The sequence below is a fragment of the Sinohyriopsis cumingii genome, unplaced genomic scaffold (genome assembly GCF_028554795.1).
Source record: "Sinohyriopsis cumingii isolate HCF-2022 unplaced genomic scaffold, ASM2855479v2 utg000695l, whole genome shotgun sequence".
Lineage (NCBI taxonomy): Eukaryota > Metazoa > Mollusca > Bivalvia > Unionida > Unionidae > Sinohyriopsis > Sinohyriopsis cumingii.
Window position 1 is genome coordinate 519,168 of NW_028315924.1, and position 20,690 is coordinate 539,857.

General features: G+C 36.4%; 1 protein-coding gene across 1 annotated transcript in view; it reads left to right on the forward strand.

Annotated features, from left to right (window-relative positions):
- Positions 1–20,690, forward strand: part of LOC149773276 (uncharacterized) — a 90,100-nt gene that overhangs the window by 57,715 nt on the left and 11,695 nt on the right. The window contains exons 8-10 of the mRNA XM_089946520.1: positions 3,414–3,737; positions 4,700–4,999; positions 5,855–5,995. Coding sequence (XP_089802646.1) covers positions 3,414–3,737; positions 4,700–4,999; positions 5,855–5,995 — 765 coding nt within the window. The remainder of the gene's footprint in view (positions 1–3,413; positions 3,738–4,699; positions 5,000–5,854; positions 5,996–20,690) is intronic.

Below are 20,690 nucleotides of genomic sequence, written 5' to 3' on the forward strand. Positions count from 1 at the left end.
CTCGATTTTCTTTTTCATAACAATATTGCCTAGCATAGTTGATTTCTCACCCTTCATACAAATAATATTCATAAGTTTTATATGGCGTGCTCAATCATAATAATAATAATACTTTATTTATAGAGAGACTTCACCAGAGTATTTGTTGATGATAATTGCTCTTTGAATCAAGCATCACAGTTGACATGCAAGTTGAGCGTATATATGGATGTGTATGAGCTATGCTCCTGTTCTGCATGCTTTACCTAAATATAGAAAAATAAAAACTGTTCTGAGCCCATGTCTCCAAAACATACTCTTCGTTTTATGCTGCTTCTAGATTAAGTCCTTTGTAGACCAATTAACTCTTACATATAACATTTGGTACATGTTTATTACACACAATATTTGGTACATGTTTGTAGACTAGTTAACTCTTACATATAACATTTGGTACATGTTTATTACATACAACATTTGGTACATGTTTGTAGACCAATTAACTCTTACATACAACATTTGGTACATGTTTGTAGACCAATTAACTCTTACGTACAACATTTGGTACATGTTTGTAGACTAATTACCTCTTACATACAACATTTGGTACATGTTTGTAGTCCAATTAACTCTTACATACAACATTTGGTACACGTTTGTAGACCAATTAACTCTTACATACAACATTTGGTACATGTCTGTAGACCAATTAACTCTTACATACAACATTTGGTATATGATTGTAGACCAATTAACTCTTACATACAACATTTGGTACATGTTTGTAGACCAGTTAACTCTTGCATACAACATTTGGTATATGACTGTAGACCAATTAACTCTTACATACAACATTTGTACATGTTTGTAGACCAATTAACTCTTACATACAATATTTGGTACATGTTTAAGGTCTTTTTATTGTCTAGTAGAAACACTTTTCTTGTATGCAGAAAGACAATGTATTTAGGATCAGGATATCTTCATCAAAAAGCATAATTAGGAATGGAATGATGGCGGTGAAAGCATTTGAAAGAATAAAGGATTAATGTAATTGATAGCTTATAGAATTTGCAAATTTACCAGCAAATGTATATATATATATATATATATATATATATATATATATATATATATATATATATATATATATATATAAAGAGAGAGAGACAAAGAGAGATAATACACCAAAACATATGGTGTTGAGATGTAAACTTTAATAAAAATGGCCAGTTAGTTTAGTTTGATATGTCTCGATGGATAGGTACATGTAACAATTTTCAAATGGTAGATATTCTATATTCATGAAGTAAACCAGGAGTCAGCAACCTATTTTACATAGTGAGCCACTTTTATTCTGGATTAATTAGAAAATGAATGAGTGCCAGCCACCAGTAAGAGAGTAATACTGTATGAATCAAGATTTTTGGTTGCCCATCATGTACCAGATAAAACCTCTTGCCACCATATGGTTAGGTGTTTGTTCATAGCCCAAGGGAAAGCGAGACTGGACACAGATAACGGAATCAGGAATGATACTGCAAGGCGAGCTTGTTTAGAGTTTGGCCCCAGGGAAGAAATAATAACATATTCCATGACTGTTGCTGCAGGCCACTTTTAGTGACTTCACTATAATTCTCTATAGAAAAAACATAATTCAAGTCAAAAGATATACAACTGCATATCATAGTTACTGCTATGATGGCATAGTTTCTCTATGCACACTTCATATAGCCTTTAGCCTTACTTTGCATACATAATGAAGCTCAAGCTCAGACCGCAATGCAATATAAATAAAAACCACATGAAATATCAATAATGAAAAGCACAATGCGAAAGAACGATTGACTATCGAACCAGAAGATTATAATAATAGACAGTAACAAAATTCGTTATTGTTCATGAAGTGTGATGCATAAAATTCACCGTATCTCTCTATATACATATGTATACACAACCATACACATGTATATATATATATATATATATATATATATATATATATATATATATATATATATATATATATATATATATATACAACACACCTATATATGCAACATCATAAAAACTGAATGCCTACACTACAAGTAATTTTGCGCAGTTACAAGCCCTGACAAATGATTAGCCAGTGAAACCCATGTGGCCACTACAGGGCAATTCAATTGGCCCTTCCGGGTTATGTTCACTGTTATAACAGAGTAAGGTAAAAGGTAGACCCAACCTCCTCACACCAGTCACAAATGTACTTACGCAGGTGTAAGTAGTTTTGTGGCATGTGTGCTGGAGTAAATCATGTAATATTAATAGAATACTCACCTTTCTTGCTTTGGACCAAAAGAAAAATTTGTGATGAAAGTCTGTAAAAAAAAATTTGTTCCTGCTTCTTATATAGTTTTAAGAAACAAGTACTTTTTATTACATAAATAAGCAGAAAGTAAGACACAATGCTGAGTTCATCAAGAGAGCATGATCTTACTTTTAGTAGTAAATATTTCATATTTTCTACTTTTGTGCTTTTCAACTCATCCTCCACTTGCAGTTATCAGTGGCATAACATTGTGTGTCACAGCATTTACACAAATCTATCATTACTTTCTTTGTTTAAATGAGGTTATCTTAATTATTATTATTCCCCATTCAGCCTTTAGTTCTAACAAAATCTATTAAGTTTTGAGTATGATTCATAATGAGGCTTATTGCTGATGTCTCTTAAAAAGCATGTATGAAAGTATTGGCTATTCAACATCAGACTTTACAATCAACAGTGATAGCTAATACAATCCAACAAGACGTTCCAGTTTAAACTTAATTTTGATGTCAGGGATCATGTGGAAGAAATCCCATGACCTGGAATCCACAAAGGATATTCCCCCTTCCTCATGTTATGATGAATCAGAAATCCACTCTATGATGTGTTTTTTGAAAGCTTTAAACTACAGATCTCCACACTGATATTGAATCATTGTTAGTTTTCTTATCTGATCTCCATACTGATTGATACTGAATCATTGTTAGTTTTCTTATCTGATCTCCATACTGATAGATATTGAATCATTGTTAGTTTTCTTATCTGATCTCCATACTGATAGATATTGAATCATTGTTAGTTTTCTTATCTGATCTCCATACTGATAGATATTGAATCATTGTTAGTTTTCTTATCTGATCTCCATACTGATAGATATTGAATCATTGTTAGTTTTCTTATCTGATCTCCAAACCCTTTTCTTGTATTAAGAAGTATATACTTTTAACAGATAAGCAATGTTTTCTATAATTTTGAAGTTGATTATCTTCATTAACCTTTGCAGTAGGTGATATTGTAACATTATATTTTCAATAAAGAGGTGTATGATTATGTGTCTGAATATTATATGGAAAAATTAATTATATTTAGTTGCCAAAGATAAATATGAATGTTTCTTTTACAGCTGTTCCAAGAATACTAGACGTCTCTCCATATTATAAAGGTTATGTTGGCCAATGTGCTATCATCCAGTTCAATTTCAACTCTAATACAGATGAGAACTTAACAGTCACAGCACAACATTCCAACTCTAGCAGATTAATACATCAAGGGATAATCAAGCCAACTCACATGGATGATCTAGCAGTTTATTCACAAATAACGGCACCTGTCTTCAGGGCAATGCTGGTCATCAGCTTAATGAGTGAAAATGATTTTGGTCTGTATGCCATAGAAGTTAAAAATGTTATTGGTTCAGATTCAAAAGACATCAAAATCATAGAACAGAGTAAGTCACTTGATATTTCCTTTGTAATCAATACATTCATTCACCTGTGTCTGGGTCAGAAATTCATAAATTTTTTGTGAGATGTTTCTTATTTCCTGAAATACAATTTGTTTAAAAAGTCATGCATATTATCAAAAATTAATAGAATTATTCATATACATTGGCATAACTTAGAAATATTGTACCCTGGGTCAGGGTTTGTAGGTGGGGGGTAGGGCATACAGACAATATATCAAATTCTGATGTGGGGGGAGAACTGACAGCGCATTCACTCTCTCTTAATTTTGGCATACTAAAGATGAAAACATTGCTTTTGTTTTAACGTTGTCCATCTATGTATGAAAGATTTCATATCCAACATAATGTATGGCCTTTAAATAACAGAGAGGTTTCTCTTCTTTAAAGTGTTGTATCTTTGTTGAAAGAATGTAAAATGCATATTTTTCATTTTTGAAAGGAAAGTACCCTGACTGGCATTCCAAATAAACTAGTAATACAGCTTGTTTGAAAACTAGATCACCTGTCAAATTATTAAAAGTGACACTGTCCAGTTTTCATTAAATAAATCACACCATACTGTCCTGCAAATATTTTTATTTATCTATACACACATAGGTTAGCATTTGAAAAGGTTCATGACATTATTATAAATGTTTAATTATCTATTGTACCCATGCCATGACTATGGAAATAATGAAAAGACATTGGGATCTATATAATTTTGTAGGTGACAGCTTATAATGAAAATTGGGATACAGATTTGGGACAAGTCTCTTCAAGTTGTACATTATTAAAATGATTCCTATCATGCCCAAAAAATGCATACACTATTTCAAAATACACAAATGAAGATGATTACCTACTAAGAATAATGGTTGATAAACCACAGAAGATATTTCTTCTGACAGCTCAAATAATCTCAGAGTATTGCTAACAAGTATTCCAATGTCAATGCCTTCCAGTTACACCAGTGAAGCCAATCAATTTCCATGCTACCAACATACAGGAAAAACAACTGTCACTGAGGTGGCTATCTGGATATCATGGGGGATTCACTCAAACTTTCGTGGTTGAGATAAGTCTTGATAACATCACATGGAATAATGTGTCTGAAGTCAGTGCTGGAAACAGGGATGGATGGTTTACTACAGTCATTGAGGACCTTATCCCAGGATCTGAATATTATTTGAGATTGTATGCATACAACATAAATGGAAGAGGAGACTTTTCTGATGTAAAACTTGTCATAAGGATGTTGAAAGGTTGTACTGTCTTGCATATTTTCCTTCCTTAAGTGTATTTTCCTTCTTAAGTGTATTTTCCTATTTATCGTCCCATGTGGTTAAAGAAAATCTCCCATGAAATGGAACATAAATATTGATGAATATTCTCAACTATCCATATTGTACACCTAAGTATTATGGAATTTGCTACAATTAAATATTGTACACCTAAATATTATGGCATTTGCTACAATTAAATATTTTACACCTAAATATTATGGTATTTGCTACAATTAAATATTTTACACCTAAATATTATGGTATTTGCTACAATTAAATATTGTACACCTAAATATTATGGCATTTGCTACAGATTATATGTTTTACACCTAAATATTATGGCATTTGCTACAATCAAATGCTAATTAGTAAATGCATGAATGGTAACCTTAGTATGTGTAAAGCTGCAATATTTGTATCACTATAAAATCTTGACTCTGCCAAATCAGACATGTCTGTCAGTCCTTCTTGGTGCCATGACTAATGAAGTCCGATTCATTATTGTCCATATAAGGGACAGATCATCACCCAACCTTAAATTAACTGCTGAGAGAAAGTTACAATGGTGCCATGTATATAATCAGACAAGAAAAGAGTTTGGGGCATAATCTCTGACACAAGAAATGAGTTTTGGCCATGCTCTGAATACTATATTATCTTCTTAATATCCAGTAGTACAATGTTCCGTATACTAATTTTTGCATATTTACAAAGAAATATCTATTGGAAAAGAAAACAACTTTAATCTTACATTCATCAATAGAAAACAAATTAGTAAACAAATTAGACTTGAAATTTGTTGCATCCACAGTGATACAAAGATCTATTCAATAGAATCTTCATGCTCATCTTCATTAGAGGTCAGTGCATCGGTTGGAATAAGTGTTGGTGGAGCTGTTGGAATTGGTGTCGGTGGAATTGTTCTTGGATTAATTGCAGCTATCATTACCTTCACAATTAGAAGACAATTAAATGGTATGTATAAGGAGTATATTAAGACAATTAAATATTATGTATAAGGAGTATATTACGGACAAATAAATGGTATGTATAAGGAGTATATTAAGACTATTAAATGGTGGTATAAGGAGTATATTAAGACTATTAAATGGTATGTATAAGGAATATATGAAGACAATTAAATGGTATTATAAGGAGTATATTAAGAAAATTAAATGGTGGTATAAGGAGTATATTAAGACAATTCAATGGTATGTATAAGGAGTATATTAAGACAATTAAATGGTATGTATAAGGAATATATTAAGACAAATAAATGGTATGTATAAGGAGTATATTAAGACAATTAAATGGTGGTATAAGGAGTATATTAAGAAAATTAAATGGTATGTATAAGGAGTATATTAAGACAATTCAATGGTATGTATAAGGAGTATATTAAGACAATTAAATGGTATGTATAAGGAATATATTAAGACAAATAAATGGTATGTATAAGGAGTATATTAAGACAATTAAATGGTGGTATAAGGAGTATATTAAGACAATTCAATGGTATGTATAAGGAGTATATTAAGACAATTAAATCGTATGTATAAGGAATATATTAAGACAAATAAATGGTATGTATAAGGAGTATATTAAGACAATTAAATGGTGGTATAAGGAGTATATTAAGAAAATTAAATGGTATGTATAAGGAGTATATTAAGACAATTCAATGGTATGTATAAGGAGTATATTAAGACAATTAAATGGTATGTATAAGGAATATATTAAGACAAATAAATGGTATGTATAAGGAGTATATTAAGACAATTAAATGGTGGTATAAGGAGTATATTAAGAAAATTAAATGGTATGTATAAGGAGTATATTAAGACAATTCAATGGTATGTATAAGGAGTATATTAAGACAATTAAATGGTATGTATAAGGAATATATTAAGACAATTAAATGGTATGTATAAGGAGTATATTAAGACAATTACATGGTATGTATAAGGAGTATATTAAAACAATTCAATGGTATGTATAAGGAGTATATTAAGACAATTAAATGGTATGTATAAGGAGTATATTAAGACAATTAAATGGTGGTATAAGGAGCATATTAAGAAAATTAAATGGTATGTATAAGGAGTATATTAAGGAAAATTAAATCTTATGTATAAGGAATATATTATGGACAATGCAATGGTAGTTATTAGGAGTATATTAAGGACATTGCAATGGTATGTATAAGGAGTATATTAAGACAATTGAATGGTATGTATAAGGAGTATATTAAGACAAATAAATGGTATGTATAAGGAGTATATTAAGACAATTAAATGGCATGTATAAGGAGTATATTAAGACAAATAAATGGTATGTATAAAGAGTATATTAAGGAAAATTAAATGGTATGTATAAGGAGTATATTAAGACAATTAAATGGTATGTATAAGGAGTATATTAAGACAAATAAATGGTATGTATAAAGAGTATATTAAGGAAAATTAAATGGTATGTATAAGGAGTATATTAAGACAATTAAATGGTATGTATAAGAAGTATATTAAGACAATTAAATGGTATGTATAAGGAGTATATTAAGACAATTAAATGGTATGTATAAGGAATATATTAAGACAAATAAATGGTATGTATAAGGAGTATATTAAGACAATTAAATGGTATGTATAAGGAGTATATTAAGATAATTATATGGTATGTATAAGGAGTATATTAAGACAATGAATTGGTACCTATAAAGAGTATATTAAGACAATTAAATCGTATGTATAAGGAGTATATTAAGACAATTAAATGGTATGTATAAGGAGTATATTAAGACAATTAAATGGTATGTATAAGGAGTATATTAAGACAATTAAATGGTATGTATAAGGAGTATATTAAGACAATTAAATGGTATGTATAAGGAGTATATTAAGACAATTAAATGGTATGTATAAGGAGTATATTAAGACAATTAAATGGTATGTATAAGGAATATATTAAGACAAATAAATGGTATGTATAAGGAGTATATTAAGACAATTAAATGGTATGTATAAGGAGTATATTAAGACAAATAAATGGTATGTATAAAGAGTATATTAAGGAAAATTAAATGGTATGTATAAGGAGTATATTAAGACAATTCAATGGTATGTATAAGGAGTATATTAAGACAATTAAATGGTGGTATAAGGAGTATATTAAGAAAATTAAATGGTATGTATAAGGAGTATATTAAGACAATTAAATGGTATGTATAAGGAGTATATTAAGACAAATAAATGGTATGTATAAAGAGTATATTAAGGAAAATTAAATGGTATGTATAAGGAGTATATTAAGACAATTAAATGGTATGTATAAGGAGTATATTAAGACAAATAAATGGTATGTATAAGGAGTATATTAAGACAATTAAATGGTATGTATAAGGAGTATATTAAGACAAATAAATGGTATGTATAAAGAGTATATTAAGACAATTAAATGGTATGTATAAGGAGTATATTAAGACAATTAAATGGTATGTATAAGGAGTATATTAAGGAAAATTAAATGGTATGTATAAGGAGTATATTAAGATAATTAAATGGTATGCATAAGGAGTATATTAAGACAATTATATGGTATGTATAAGGAGTATATTAAGGAAAATTAAATGGTATGTATAAGGAGTATATTAAGACAATTACATGGTATGTATAAGGCGTATATTAAGATAATTATATGGTATGTATAAGGAGTATATTAAGACAATGAATTGGTACCTATAAAGAGTATATTAAGACAATTAAATGGTATGTATAAGGAGTATTTTAAAACAATTAAATGGTAAGTGTAAGGAATATATTTAAGACTATATTCCAAAACATTATCTGAATATGAAATGACAGTATGGAATGCTAATGAATGTTACTGAGTCGAATAAGATGACATGGCCTTTTCAGAAGAAAATAATATTATGAATGACCTTTTATAATGTTTATATAACTCCAAGAATTCAATTACATCAAAGCCACTAATTTTGATGAGATTTTAAATTCAGTGAATCGAAAGATTTAAGCCATCCATTGCATAGATACATAAAATCAAAGAAACTTGCATATTTTTTCCATTTTCAAAGTCTAGTATTTTATACTTTTAAATATCTTGCCTTAAATTGTTTCATTGTGATTCATCAAACTTCAGGTGATGCCTTGAACAGATTTCAGAAGGTATTTAAAATTAATTTTAAAAAACAATGAGGATCAGCCAGCCATTTGAATTGGTCCTAATTGGGTTTAGTCTACGATAATGTTTGAAACTTTAAAACTCGTAACAGTTACAAGTCTGGAACACTCATATTTAAAATGAAAATACCCCAAGTCTTCAGACTATTGTGATAATTTAAAGCTTAACCAAGTTTTCTTTCAAAAGAAAAATACCCCCAGATTTCTCATTAGTAACAGTTTAGAGCTGGACCACTCATCCACTCACATATTTTGCATTTTTGAATAACGTGAAGAAAGTCAGCATCAGCCATAACATGTTGATCTAAACAGACTGAATTGGCATCATGTCACATGTATTTACTGCATTGGGGAAGAGGCACATTTCTATAAGAAGTATTTTTCTAAGTAATATCAGAACACTTACTAGAAATAAAGTAGTGTCTAGAATAGTGAAATGCCAATACACTTAGAATCTTTTTTCCTCCTATTAATTGCATCCTCCATTTCTGATAAGTGATGGGACAACTTAAAGATGGCACATTAACTCTGACTCAGAATGACTATTTAATCATCATTAAAATGTTCATATCAGATAATATAAAAAAACAAAAGATAATTATTTTACAATTTATTTTAATCTCAAATCAAGCAAAATTAAGAAAATCCTTTTGTTTTACATTTGAGCATGAATTCAATTTATGTTCTCTGATATTGTTTTTACAAAAGTGGTTCCTCATAGTTGTGTCCAATATAAAGCAGCAGGGGGGGGGGGGCGAATCGGACATTTTGTCCAAACGTCATTTGGTTTAATTAATACTTTCTGCACTCAGCGGATCCGGTGTCGTCAGCGCCCGGTAAAAAAAAACGACGTCGTCGTCGGGGGGATCGTCCAAACGTCATTTGGTTTAATTAATACCTTCTGCGCGCCGATCCCAGCGTTGTCAGCGTCGGGTAAAAAAGCGCGACGACCGCGTCGATGTCATCGCCCCCCCCCCCTGCTGCTAAGGGGCTACTTACAATGAAGATCTTTATGATCTTACAATTTAACCGAATATTTGGTCGAGTCCGATACGATATCGTGTCCGAGGGTCATGTAAATTTATCGTTACAAATCCATGTGGGGTCGACTGAGCAGGACTAAAAAAGTTTCGAAAAACATTAAAGTCCATGTCACCGCCGCACCATGTCTGCCAAATATTTCGTAGCGTGTGTGTATCGACGCCGTTGAATACAGCAAGAATATTACAGTTGTCTCTGATTACTTTTGGAATCTGAGTGTATCGTTGAGTGACATATATCACGTCAGTGTTTTTATGCCTGCCTCTGGAAAATATCCTAGCTGGGTTTTTTTGATTGTCCAACATAACATCATCGTACACGACTAAATTGTTAACGTCGCCATCAATATCATCAATACCTGGTGCATCATTGATATCTGTAATAAACTCAATAACATTTTTTTCAGCGATCGCTGATGCATTCTCGTTAAAATCTTTCAACACCTCGTAGCATCGTTGATCAACTACGCTAGGGGCGATTAAATACAACTTATTCCACTTCATCCATCTCATTATTAAATTAAGTAACAATTGCGTCTTGCCGGATCCGGATGGTCCGATGATAATCATCCGGATCGAGTTTGGTAACGCTGCAACATGCTTAACTGGTTCTCTTGTTTTAGTCGCCGAAAAATCAATTATATTCATATCTCTATACATAAATTATGGATCTATATTGTGTGAAGTGTAGAGTGCGTACTGGCACAAATGATATGACGACCGTTACAACAAGAAATAACAGATCGGCGCTTACTGGTAAGTGTGTACAATGCGGTACAAAGAAATTTAGATTTATTTCTATTAGACCCGGGGATGTTTTAAAAAAAAACGAGGAGGTGATATTGCAGCCAAGTTATCAAAACTCCCCGGAACCCCGTGGGCAAAGTATCCAGGAGAAAAGCACCTCCCAGGATATAGCTACTGTGGCTCCGGAACACGATTAGATATCAGACTCGATGATCAAAATCAGCCCAAACCCGGTGAGTATCCAATAAACGCTATCGATAAGGCGTGTCATGCTCATGATGTTGCTTACTACAAAGGTAGCGATCTGCAACAGCGTCATATCGCGGACGTAAAATTAATTCACGCGTTAAATGCTATTCCTGATAAATCATTCAAAGAAAAATTGGCCTCATGGTTGGTAAAATCGGCTATGAAAGGTAAATTAATGATTGGAAGCGGAGCTTCTCGCGCTGGTAATTGAAAACGCTAGCGTTTATAATAACAACATGAAATCCATCTATTATTCTCCGAGAGGATACTGGAAGGGGAAGGCCGCAATTGGTAAGCTTGCAAGCGCTGCAAAAGTAACGAGGGCCACTGCGGCTAATTGGTTATCCAGACAGGCTATATGGCAAATCTATCTACCACCGCCTAAACAAATCAACTTCTCGCGCTTTGATGTCAGCGTACCTAATGAAGTTCATCAGGCTGATATACTATTTCTGCCGCATGACAACGGTTACAAATACGCGCTAACCGTAGTTGATGTTGCGAGTCGATATAAACAAGCGGAACCGTTAAAAACAAAGTCAGCAACTGAAGTAGCCGATGCGTTTGGGCGAATTTGTCGAAGAGGTCCTCTGCGCTGGCCAAATCTATTACAAGTTGATGCTGGTAGTGAATTTCGCGGCGCTGTTTTATCAACGCTGAAACATCATAGCGTCGCGGTACGACGAGGTCATACTGCGCTACATCGTGATCAGGCAATTGTTGAACGATTCAATCGGACTCTTGCTGAACGGTTATTTGGATATCAGTACGCAAAAGAATTCATCCAAGAAAAACGAGCTCGTGAATGGGTCAAAAGGTTGCCAGGCGTAATTGCAGCGTTAAATAACTAGATTACCCGAGCAATCAACATGAAGCCCAGCGACGCGATTAAAAAAAAGTATATACCCGGAAGATCAAAAATAGATAGCGTTTCCAAGCCGATTCTCGGCGATGTTACCGTGAGATATCTGTATGAACCAGGAGAGCTTGAAGGCGGTAAAAAAAGAGCTACTGATCCTATCTGGAGTGTTACCACACATAACATATCAACGATAACACGATCAACTAATAGACCACCGATCTATAGACTGGATTCAACTGCCCCGCAGCGGGGTTTTACACGCGAGCAATTACAAGTGATACCTGACGATACTCAATTGCCCCCGCGTGATCTTAACTAGCGCCGTTGCGTCTATTACACTCAAGACAGGTCAACCTCACATTGTTTTTGACATGACCGAGACTGTTATCGATCCTGTCCACGGTAAATTGGCGAGCGTCTTTATCCGAATAACGCCAACTCATTATACAATTGCAACTCGCGCAGTGATTATTCTGTTGTTGTCGTAACGCAATTATTAATTCGGCATCAATATCAAAACGCCGCTGTTTTTTTTTTATCCTGTTGGCGGTAACCCGAGAGTTTTCTATCAATGACGCTTGCATCGATGATGTCGTTGTCGTTGGTGACTCCGTCACTGACTCCGTCAATAACAATTCTTCGAAGCTGATTTATCCTCCGTACTCTGGACACTGCAAGATAGACTAGATTTGACCATTCGATGCGATTATCAACCATCCAAACAATTGTGTCCGTGATGGTTAGTCCCTGCGAGGAATGTATTGTTGTTGCGTATCCTAGCGTCCACGGGGATTTATCAGCACGTAGCGCGTCCTCGACGACGCTGATATCAACGAGCACAATATCATTCAGCACGAGAATTTGTTTTTTTGTCCCTGACGCTGTCGGACCCGGGATTTCAACTTCAATGTTGTGCCGCCGTGTATCCGCGGGTCTATAACATAACGGCACTGGACGCGTTGGAAACTTTTCCTTATGCAACGTAAACAACTTCCGCTGAAGTGTGTCTCTGACTATCTTTCTACTCGCTACAATCAAATCATTTGGTCTCCATGTTTCCCAGAATTCATTTAACGGCGTTTCCGGAATCACCTCGCGGATTATTTCACATTGAATTCTATCCGGCTGTAATCTGATTAATTTTTTAACCTCGCGCAGTTGTTCATCAAGTGCTCGGTAATCAGTATCGGTTTCTTCATAATAGTCCACAAAACCCTTTAACCAATCATGTGGACCCTCGCCGACAAATGGTGGTGGTTGGCCATGGTCGCCACACATTATCACCGCTGTATTCGCGCGCAGCAACCACTCAAGAAACATTTGTAAAACATCTAACGAAACAGTACATATCTCATCCCAGATGATAACCTCAGGAATAAATTTTTCCCCCATTCGATCAGGAGTCCACTCACCGCCGCTGTATCGAAAAAAGCTGTGATAAGTAACGGCGTCAACATTTTGTTGTTTTATCTCTCGCGCTAGTCTATGGGTCGGTGTAAGCACGATTATACTTGCCCGCGTTCGAAATAATTCAATTGCCCGAGTCGTTTTTCCCGACCCGCCACAGCCGCTTAAATAAACTGTTTTGTATCTACAAATTGGATCAGAACACGGTGGTGCATTAGACCATTCTGACAATTTATCACCGCGTAAGTAGTTGTTCTCAACGGTGACATCTGCTGACGAGGAATAATCGCGTCGTATTTCATTTTTAATTCTCCATGTACCCCAACTCTCGTCCGGACTAGTAAACTCGGCTATGTTTCCCTTATACTTTACGTCAATATAAAATGAATCAACGGCTACTCTAACCGCGGTGTCAGGAAATCTATTTATCATCGAGAATAAATTTATGCAAGCATAACCCAGCATAGACGCCCTCAAATGTGGATATGCCGGGCTGTCTCCATCGCTGTAAGTAACAACTGTACCCAACCTTGTTCCATTGGACAAGAAAGCTGTTTTACAGTTTACGTATTTATTTTTCGCCACTGCGTCCTTGATTACGAAATCATTCTGCGTCATCTATAATCAGCCGTGAGCAATATCGTTTGTAGTCGCAGTTTTTTCCACCTTGTGTGAACTTACCAATTATTCTTCTACCGAGATCTTTTGCCTCTCTGTTTCGTTGGTTAAATATCTTTTTGGACCATTCGATGATATATTCCTCGTCGGCATCAATGTGTTTTCTGGACTCGTCAATTATGCTATCTAGACGCTCCGGTTCTGGTAACCAGACTTCAGTCTGCGCCCGGTATGATATAATTGCGTCACTGACAATCAACGAAACTAGCATTTTACAATCAATCATATACCGTAGCAGCGCTATTGGCAACCACTTCTTTTCAGCCATGTGTCTACCGATCCAAATATAGCAACAGCGATGAAGTCCTGCCGCGAATTCAAATGATACTACGCGAGCGAATCCGGTTAAATCAAAATCAGGCAGTGGTCCATTAATAGCAACACGAGTCATTTCATGTCTGGGGTGTCCAAATCGTTTAAAGTACTCAGCGGCGGATCCATACCCGAGAAAACTCGCTGGATAACAGGCAACCATATCAACGGAAATCATAGCGCCGCGGCTGTATTCAGTGTTCCATAGTCCACCGTGATAGTATTCCAAACAACTGGATTGTACATCCGGTAGAAATTCCTTGCGTGTTGGACTCCACGCATTTTTCCTTGCTGCAACATGAGCCGCAACCGATGGAATCGTAAAACAATTTGTTAGCAGTTGTTCATCATGCTCCTCAAATTCTATGGCGGTTTTTTTCATCTTGTTGTGAAACGCTTCAGTGCGGTATAATTCACCGTTTGGTCTTACAAACTGATCAAAGGTATCCGCATCGTTTTCAGCGCTGCGAAGTAACCACACTGATACAGGGTCGTTTTTACACAAACAAGCAATAGCATCAAATAGTTTCCTCTCCGCGAGAAAACCGTTCTCTTCCAGGAATTCCCCCGGGATATACTTTACTGTTCTATCCCGTGGAAATACTGTGATCGCGGGCGTCCACGCGTGTTCGTTATGATCAATAATTTTAATTGGGGCTCCCTTTGATTTATACTTTGATTCGTGTAATACTTCACCGGTTATCGTTGTAACGGTTATTGGAAATCTCAACGACGTTTCTAATCTCGCTATGTCGCTGATGGTTGCTCCTCGCTCGCGCACTGTCTCCTCCCACTGGTTGATTTTGCTACGTCGTAAATCAGTCAATTTGTTTCCTCGACATGCATTTGTAAAATGCTCTATTACTCGTTCTGCTACACAATTTATCCCCGTTGACTGTTTCATCGGCGCTAGTTTTCCGATATCAGGTTTCTTATTTAACGGGTATATTCCATAAACAACTGCTGTTTCAGGATACGCTCGTTCATAGTATGGTCTGTCAATTCCGGTTAACAGCCCCAGCTTGGAGTCGCGGCTAACAATAACTGTTTTCTTGTCGCTGAGAACTGGTTCAAATTTATCACGTATGATCCAATTACCTGATTCCACCCGGACAATGAATTTTACTCTGAAGAAATACTCGCTGGAGCCAAGTTGTGATGTTATCGTTGCCGCGCGTTTGTCGTTCATGGTAGCATCAACAACACCATCAATTCGAAATGTTGACCAACTATGAGATGCACCATCACGCTTGAATTCATTGATACAATCGCGTATTTTATTTAACAGGGTTCTATCGTTTATTAACGCTTTTGGTGTGTCCTTGAGGACTCTATCGAGATTGAATTTAATATTTTTCCAGGGCTTAATTGCTGCTAGTTTCTTGAACTCCTCCTCCATATAATTAAAACAAGTATTTAAATAAAAGAATATAGTATAATGAATCACTGCAAATGGTTGATGATTGGGTCGACAACCCCGTGCAATAAATCATGTAGAGGTGAATTCTGCGGGTATCATTTACAAAGCGTTCGTAATGGTTCTCTTGGCCCCCTCCCGTGCTTGGTTTGCCACGTTGGGGTGCGTGGTAAATCACAATTATGTATCAATTGTGGCGGAAAGCGATACAGGGAGTTAAAACGCTATTATGACAAACGAATTAAAAACGCCGTCATTGACCCCACCGCTGACTCCGTCAAGGACAAAATCATCAAAACTCCTCAAGACTACATTGAAAGATTTATAATTAAACCAAATAATGAATTAGACAAGTAGTATTATTATACAAATGGACCAAGAATTTCAGCCGCATCCTGTGCTCGTTAATTACGAGGCATCTCGCGACGGCGTTGTTAGAAACCGCAGACTGAAGAAGCCGGTTGGTACCGTAAATAATCAGGGGTATTTGACATTTGGTGCCGGAAAGAAGAAGTATTTTGTTCACAGGGTGGTATACGAAACGTTTAAGGGGCCAATCGAGAATGGTTTCGTTATTGATCACATTGATTCTGATCGTCTAAATAATTCTCTTATAAACCTACAGTCCATTACTCAAAGTCAGAATGTCAAAAAAGGTAAAACAGGGAAGCACGCAAAAAAAGCAAAGAGCGTCAAATCGTTTGATACAACAACTCACGAAGAAAAAACTTTTCAGTCGATGAATGAAGCCAGTAGATACTTTGACATTTGTATCGCCTCAATACGAAAAGTAGCAGAACGAGTATATCAAACAGCAATCTCAAAAAGGACCGGACACAGAATTCGATTTTCGTACACAAATATCAGCGAGTGACAAGGTCACCATGACGAATTGTCTGTAATACCTCTTTTATGTTTAAATACTATCTATAGTAATAAATAACACACTGCGCGGGGTTCATTTTGTAAAATAATTTTTTTATTTAAAAATAAGATGTTTTATAAGAATATGAATATCGAAGACATCAATAATATATTAACCGAGATTTCAAAATTAAAAAATCAAGGAATTGAATTATCTGATGGTCTCAACAGCGAAAAAATATTATCCGATTATGAAATTATTAACGAACAATCGAAACGGGGGCGTTTTACCCTGGCCCGCGAGTACTTTTTTATAAAACGATTACAACATACGATTAATGAAAACTTGTACCACAATGACGTAAATGCATTCATTGGACTATTCACTGCCGTTGAAATAATACGAAAAAAACTTGGACGTGTTTATGAACGACGCCGGGAGATTTCTAGTAAGATCAAAAACATTAGAAGGATTATAGACGAAAACTCCGTGGAGCCCCCGATGGTATACATATCCCCCCCCCCCCGCCACACTCGGCGGGAAATTAGAAATTGCGGAGCAATTGCAATAATGGTAGGCGAATCACTTACTACTCGGCTAGCCAGAGAGCGGCTAGCGGCGCTTAAAAAGTTCATACCGTTACGAGACAGGGTCCGAGAACAACTTCAAACGCGGCAGCAACTACAAACTGATTTTACTGTTGGAAGTGAACAACTCTTTGCTCCGATAACGAGTGCAACCAAGGATGTGAAAACAGCGATATACGGGGATATTCCCGACGAAGAAAGAAAGAAAAAGGCGTCACTGCTTGGCGTACTTGAAAAGATAGCGGCTCGGACCGAACAAACAAAAAGGTCTTTAGAAACACTTCCTGCGAAAATAGCGGTTGCTACAACACGGAGGCCACCACCACTCGCTATAATGGACCCACAAGAACCTTATGTTACAATGGCCGACGAAGAAGAACTAGGTGCTACCGCAAGAGAACCAGAAGAAGAAATACCGGAAGAAATACCGGAAGAAATACAGGAAAAAAAAAGAGAAAGGGGGGAATATACCCCGTAATGTACTTAAAAAGGACACAATAGATAAAATTAGAGGCCTCAGCAGGGAAGAATTAGTTGATTTTACTGTCACAAATTTTGCTAAGAGCACACGAGATAAGAAGCATATCAATAGCGGTTACGAGGAAAATGTAAGGGATATAAAGGATTGGGCAAGAATGGTGTATTTAGCGAGTAAACATGAGAATGCGGTACCACGTGGTGATCCCGATTACAAAGCATTCCTCGATGAGGTTAGAAGTGCAAAACCAAAAAAAGGAAAAGGATACAGCGGTGTGGTTGAAAACGCCTGTCCTAATAGTGTTCTCAGTGATATATCACGGCTGGAAGTACTAATCGGAGGAAAACGAGCCGGAAATAACTCTCCGGAAATAATCAATGAGGCCGCTGATATTTGCAAGCGGTTATTTGCAGGCGGTATCATGGACATTAATGCATATCGAACGCTCATAGACGAACTCGTGGATGATTAATTGGAAAACTGGTGTTTTTATAATAAAGATGATCATACATTACAACCATGATAAACCAGTACTCGTCTACGTGGTAAACTCGCGATTGCCTGTTTACCGCGCGTACTATGGAGATGGTCTCGGTAGCACCATTGCGGGGTTATTTACAAGAATGGCTCCAAAAGTGGCGCCGTTAGCCAAACAATTAGGAATGAAGGCTATTGATGTTATTCGTGATAAGGGAATCAGCGCTATTGGAGATGTTGCCAGAAAGGCGTTTTTTGCAGCAAAGGACAAACTAATGTCGTTGGTGAGAAAAAGAAAACAGAAACCACCGGTGATGCCATCAACGACAGTGATGCCTGCAAATGTCAGCAGGGTAATAAATAACACCGTGGAAGAAAAACTAGCGACGATGGCTTCGCCATTGGCGGCTCAGCCATCCGCCGATGCGGCAACCAACGCGCTCATGAACGCAATAGCGGGAAGTGGTCTTAAACAGAATTCAAAGAATTTACGACGAAAGCGACGTTGATGAATTGCAATTGAAAACATCAACATGATAAATAATAAAATGTTTGCGCGAACCGCTGATCCCGCGTTTGATATGGATGCCCCAGTGCGCAGGGATGATTCTGTCCGTGATTATCAATTTTATTCCTATCAACCACCACAAGCCGACCTACGATCGCGAATTGAACTTCAAGTCCAAGATACCAGTAAATACTTTTTGCCGTGTGAAGCGTTTATCGAAATTGAGGGAGAACTCGTGACAAATGTTGCCGCTAATACACCATACGCAAATGACCCTCGTGTTCGAGTTGGCTTCGTCAACAACGGTATCATGGCGTTATTTGAGAGTGCCAGATATCTTATTGACGGGCGAGAAATTGAATCAATAGAACGCGAGGTTGATGTTGCAACGACGATAATTGGGTTAGCGAGATACTCGGATGATTATACAAGATCGGCGGGCCCATCTATAATGTTCACGAAGGATACCACTAATAACGCTGATCATATTCAGTACATTAACGTGCTGGCGGAAAGAGATACCGCAGTTGACCCACAGGCTGAAGCAGCTAACCCAGACCGCAGGGCAAGACCAGGCGCTGATTTCACTGTTATGAAAAGTATTAACGATAATTACAATATGGGATTCGCAACACGAGTAGGGATGTTGCAAGGACAACGCCGACAGTTTTCATGCGCGATTCCACTCCATCACATATTCGGATTTTGCAGAAATGTCAGAAAAGTTATCTATGGGGCTAAGCATACAATCGCGCTAACGCGAAGGGGTGATGATAACAATGCAATATGGCGTGCTGCTGGCGTCGATAACGGTAAAGTCGTTTTAACTAAAATAGCATTGTGGATGCCGGTGTTGACTCCATCAGTTACCACGGAAGCACGATTGTTATCATTTATGGAACAGGGGGGAAAATCGTTGTTGAGTTGGCTAGCGGTAACAACTGATGCTAAAGAGGATAATGTCGCTGATACATTTACATGGCACTTGGCATCAAAACAGGGTGTTTCAGCCCCACGTCATATTTTTATAGCGCTACAGAATAGGGAACGATTGGGCAATCAAGAACACAGCCATATGATATTTGATCAATTAGGAGTCAGGGATGTTTCGCTGAGAATAAACGGACAACAGGAACCATCCGAGGATATACAGCTTAATTACGGCGACAACCATATCGCACGTGTGTATCATCGATTGCTGTCATATATGGGTCGTGATCAAAACGTCGACAATGGTTTGCAAATATCACAACTTGATTTTAAAAACCTGTATCCGATTTATTATTTTTCGTTGGAACATCTTGATTTAACGAGACAATCCGTCGTTGATATACACTTCCGAGCTCGTATAGCCCCGGGTGGTGCCGATTATAGAGCGGTTGCTGTCATTCTCAGCGATAAATCAATGCTGCTAGAAGGTGTTGGTGGACGAATGAGAATCGTTGATGCGCCAGTGGAAAACATGTAATTGAAAACACAAAGGCGTTTACAATAAAATGTCGTATAGTGTTGTCAGTGTAGAGTTGACCGATGGTCAAGTCAAGAAATTACGATCAAAGTCGGCTAAACAATGCGGAACCACAATAACGCTGAAGCCGTCACAGATGGCAGGTGGTAATCATAAGATATCGTTGACGGCGCGTCAAATAAAACATTTCAATGATGCGATGAAGAATAAAAAGGGTATTCAAATAGATTTCTCGGCCGCAGCGATTAAAAACATGGAAAAGACCGGTGGGATATTTCCGCTGTTAGCTGCGATTCCAGCGTTGATTGCCGCGGCCGCACCAGCAGTGGCTAAGGCGGCGGCGTTAGGAGCCGTTGGTACCGCGGCGGGGATGGCATTG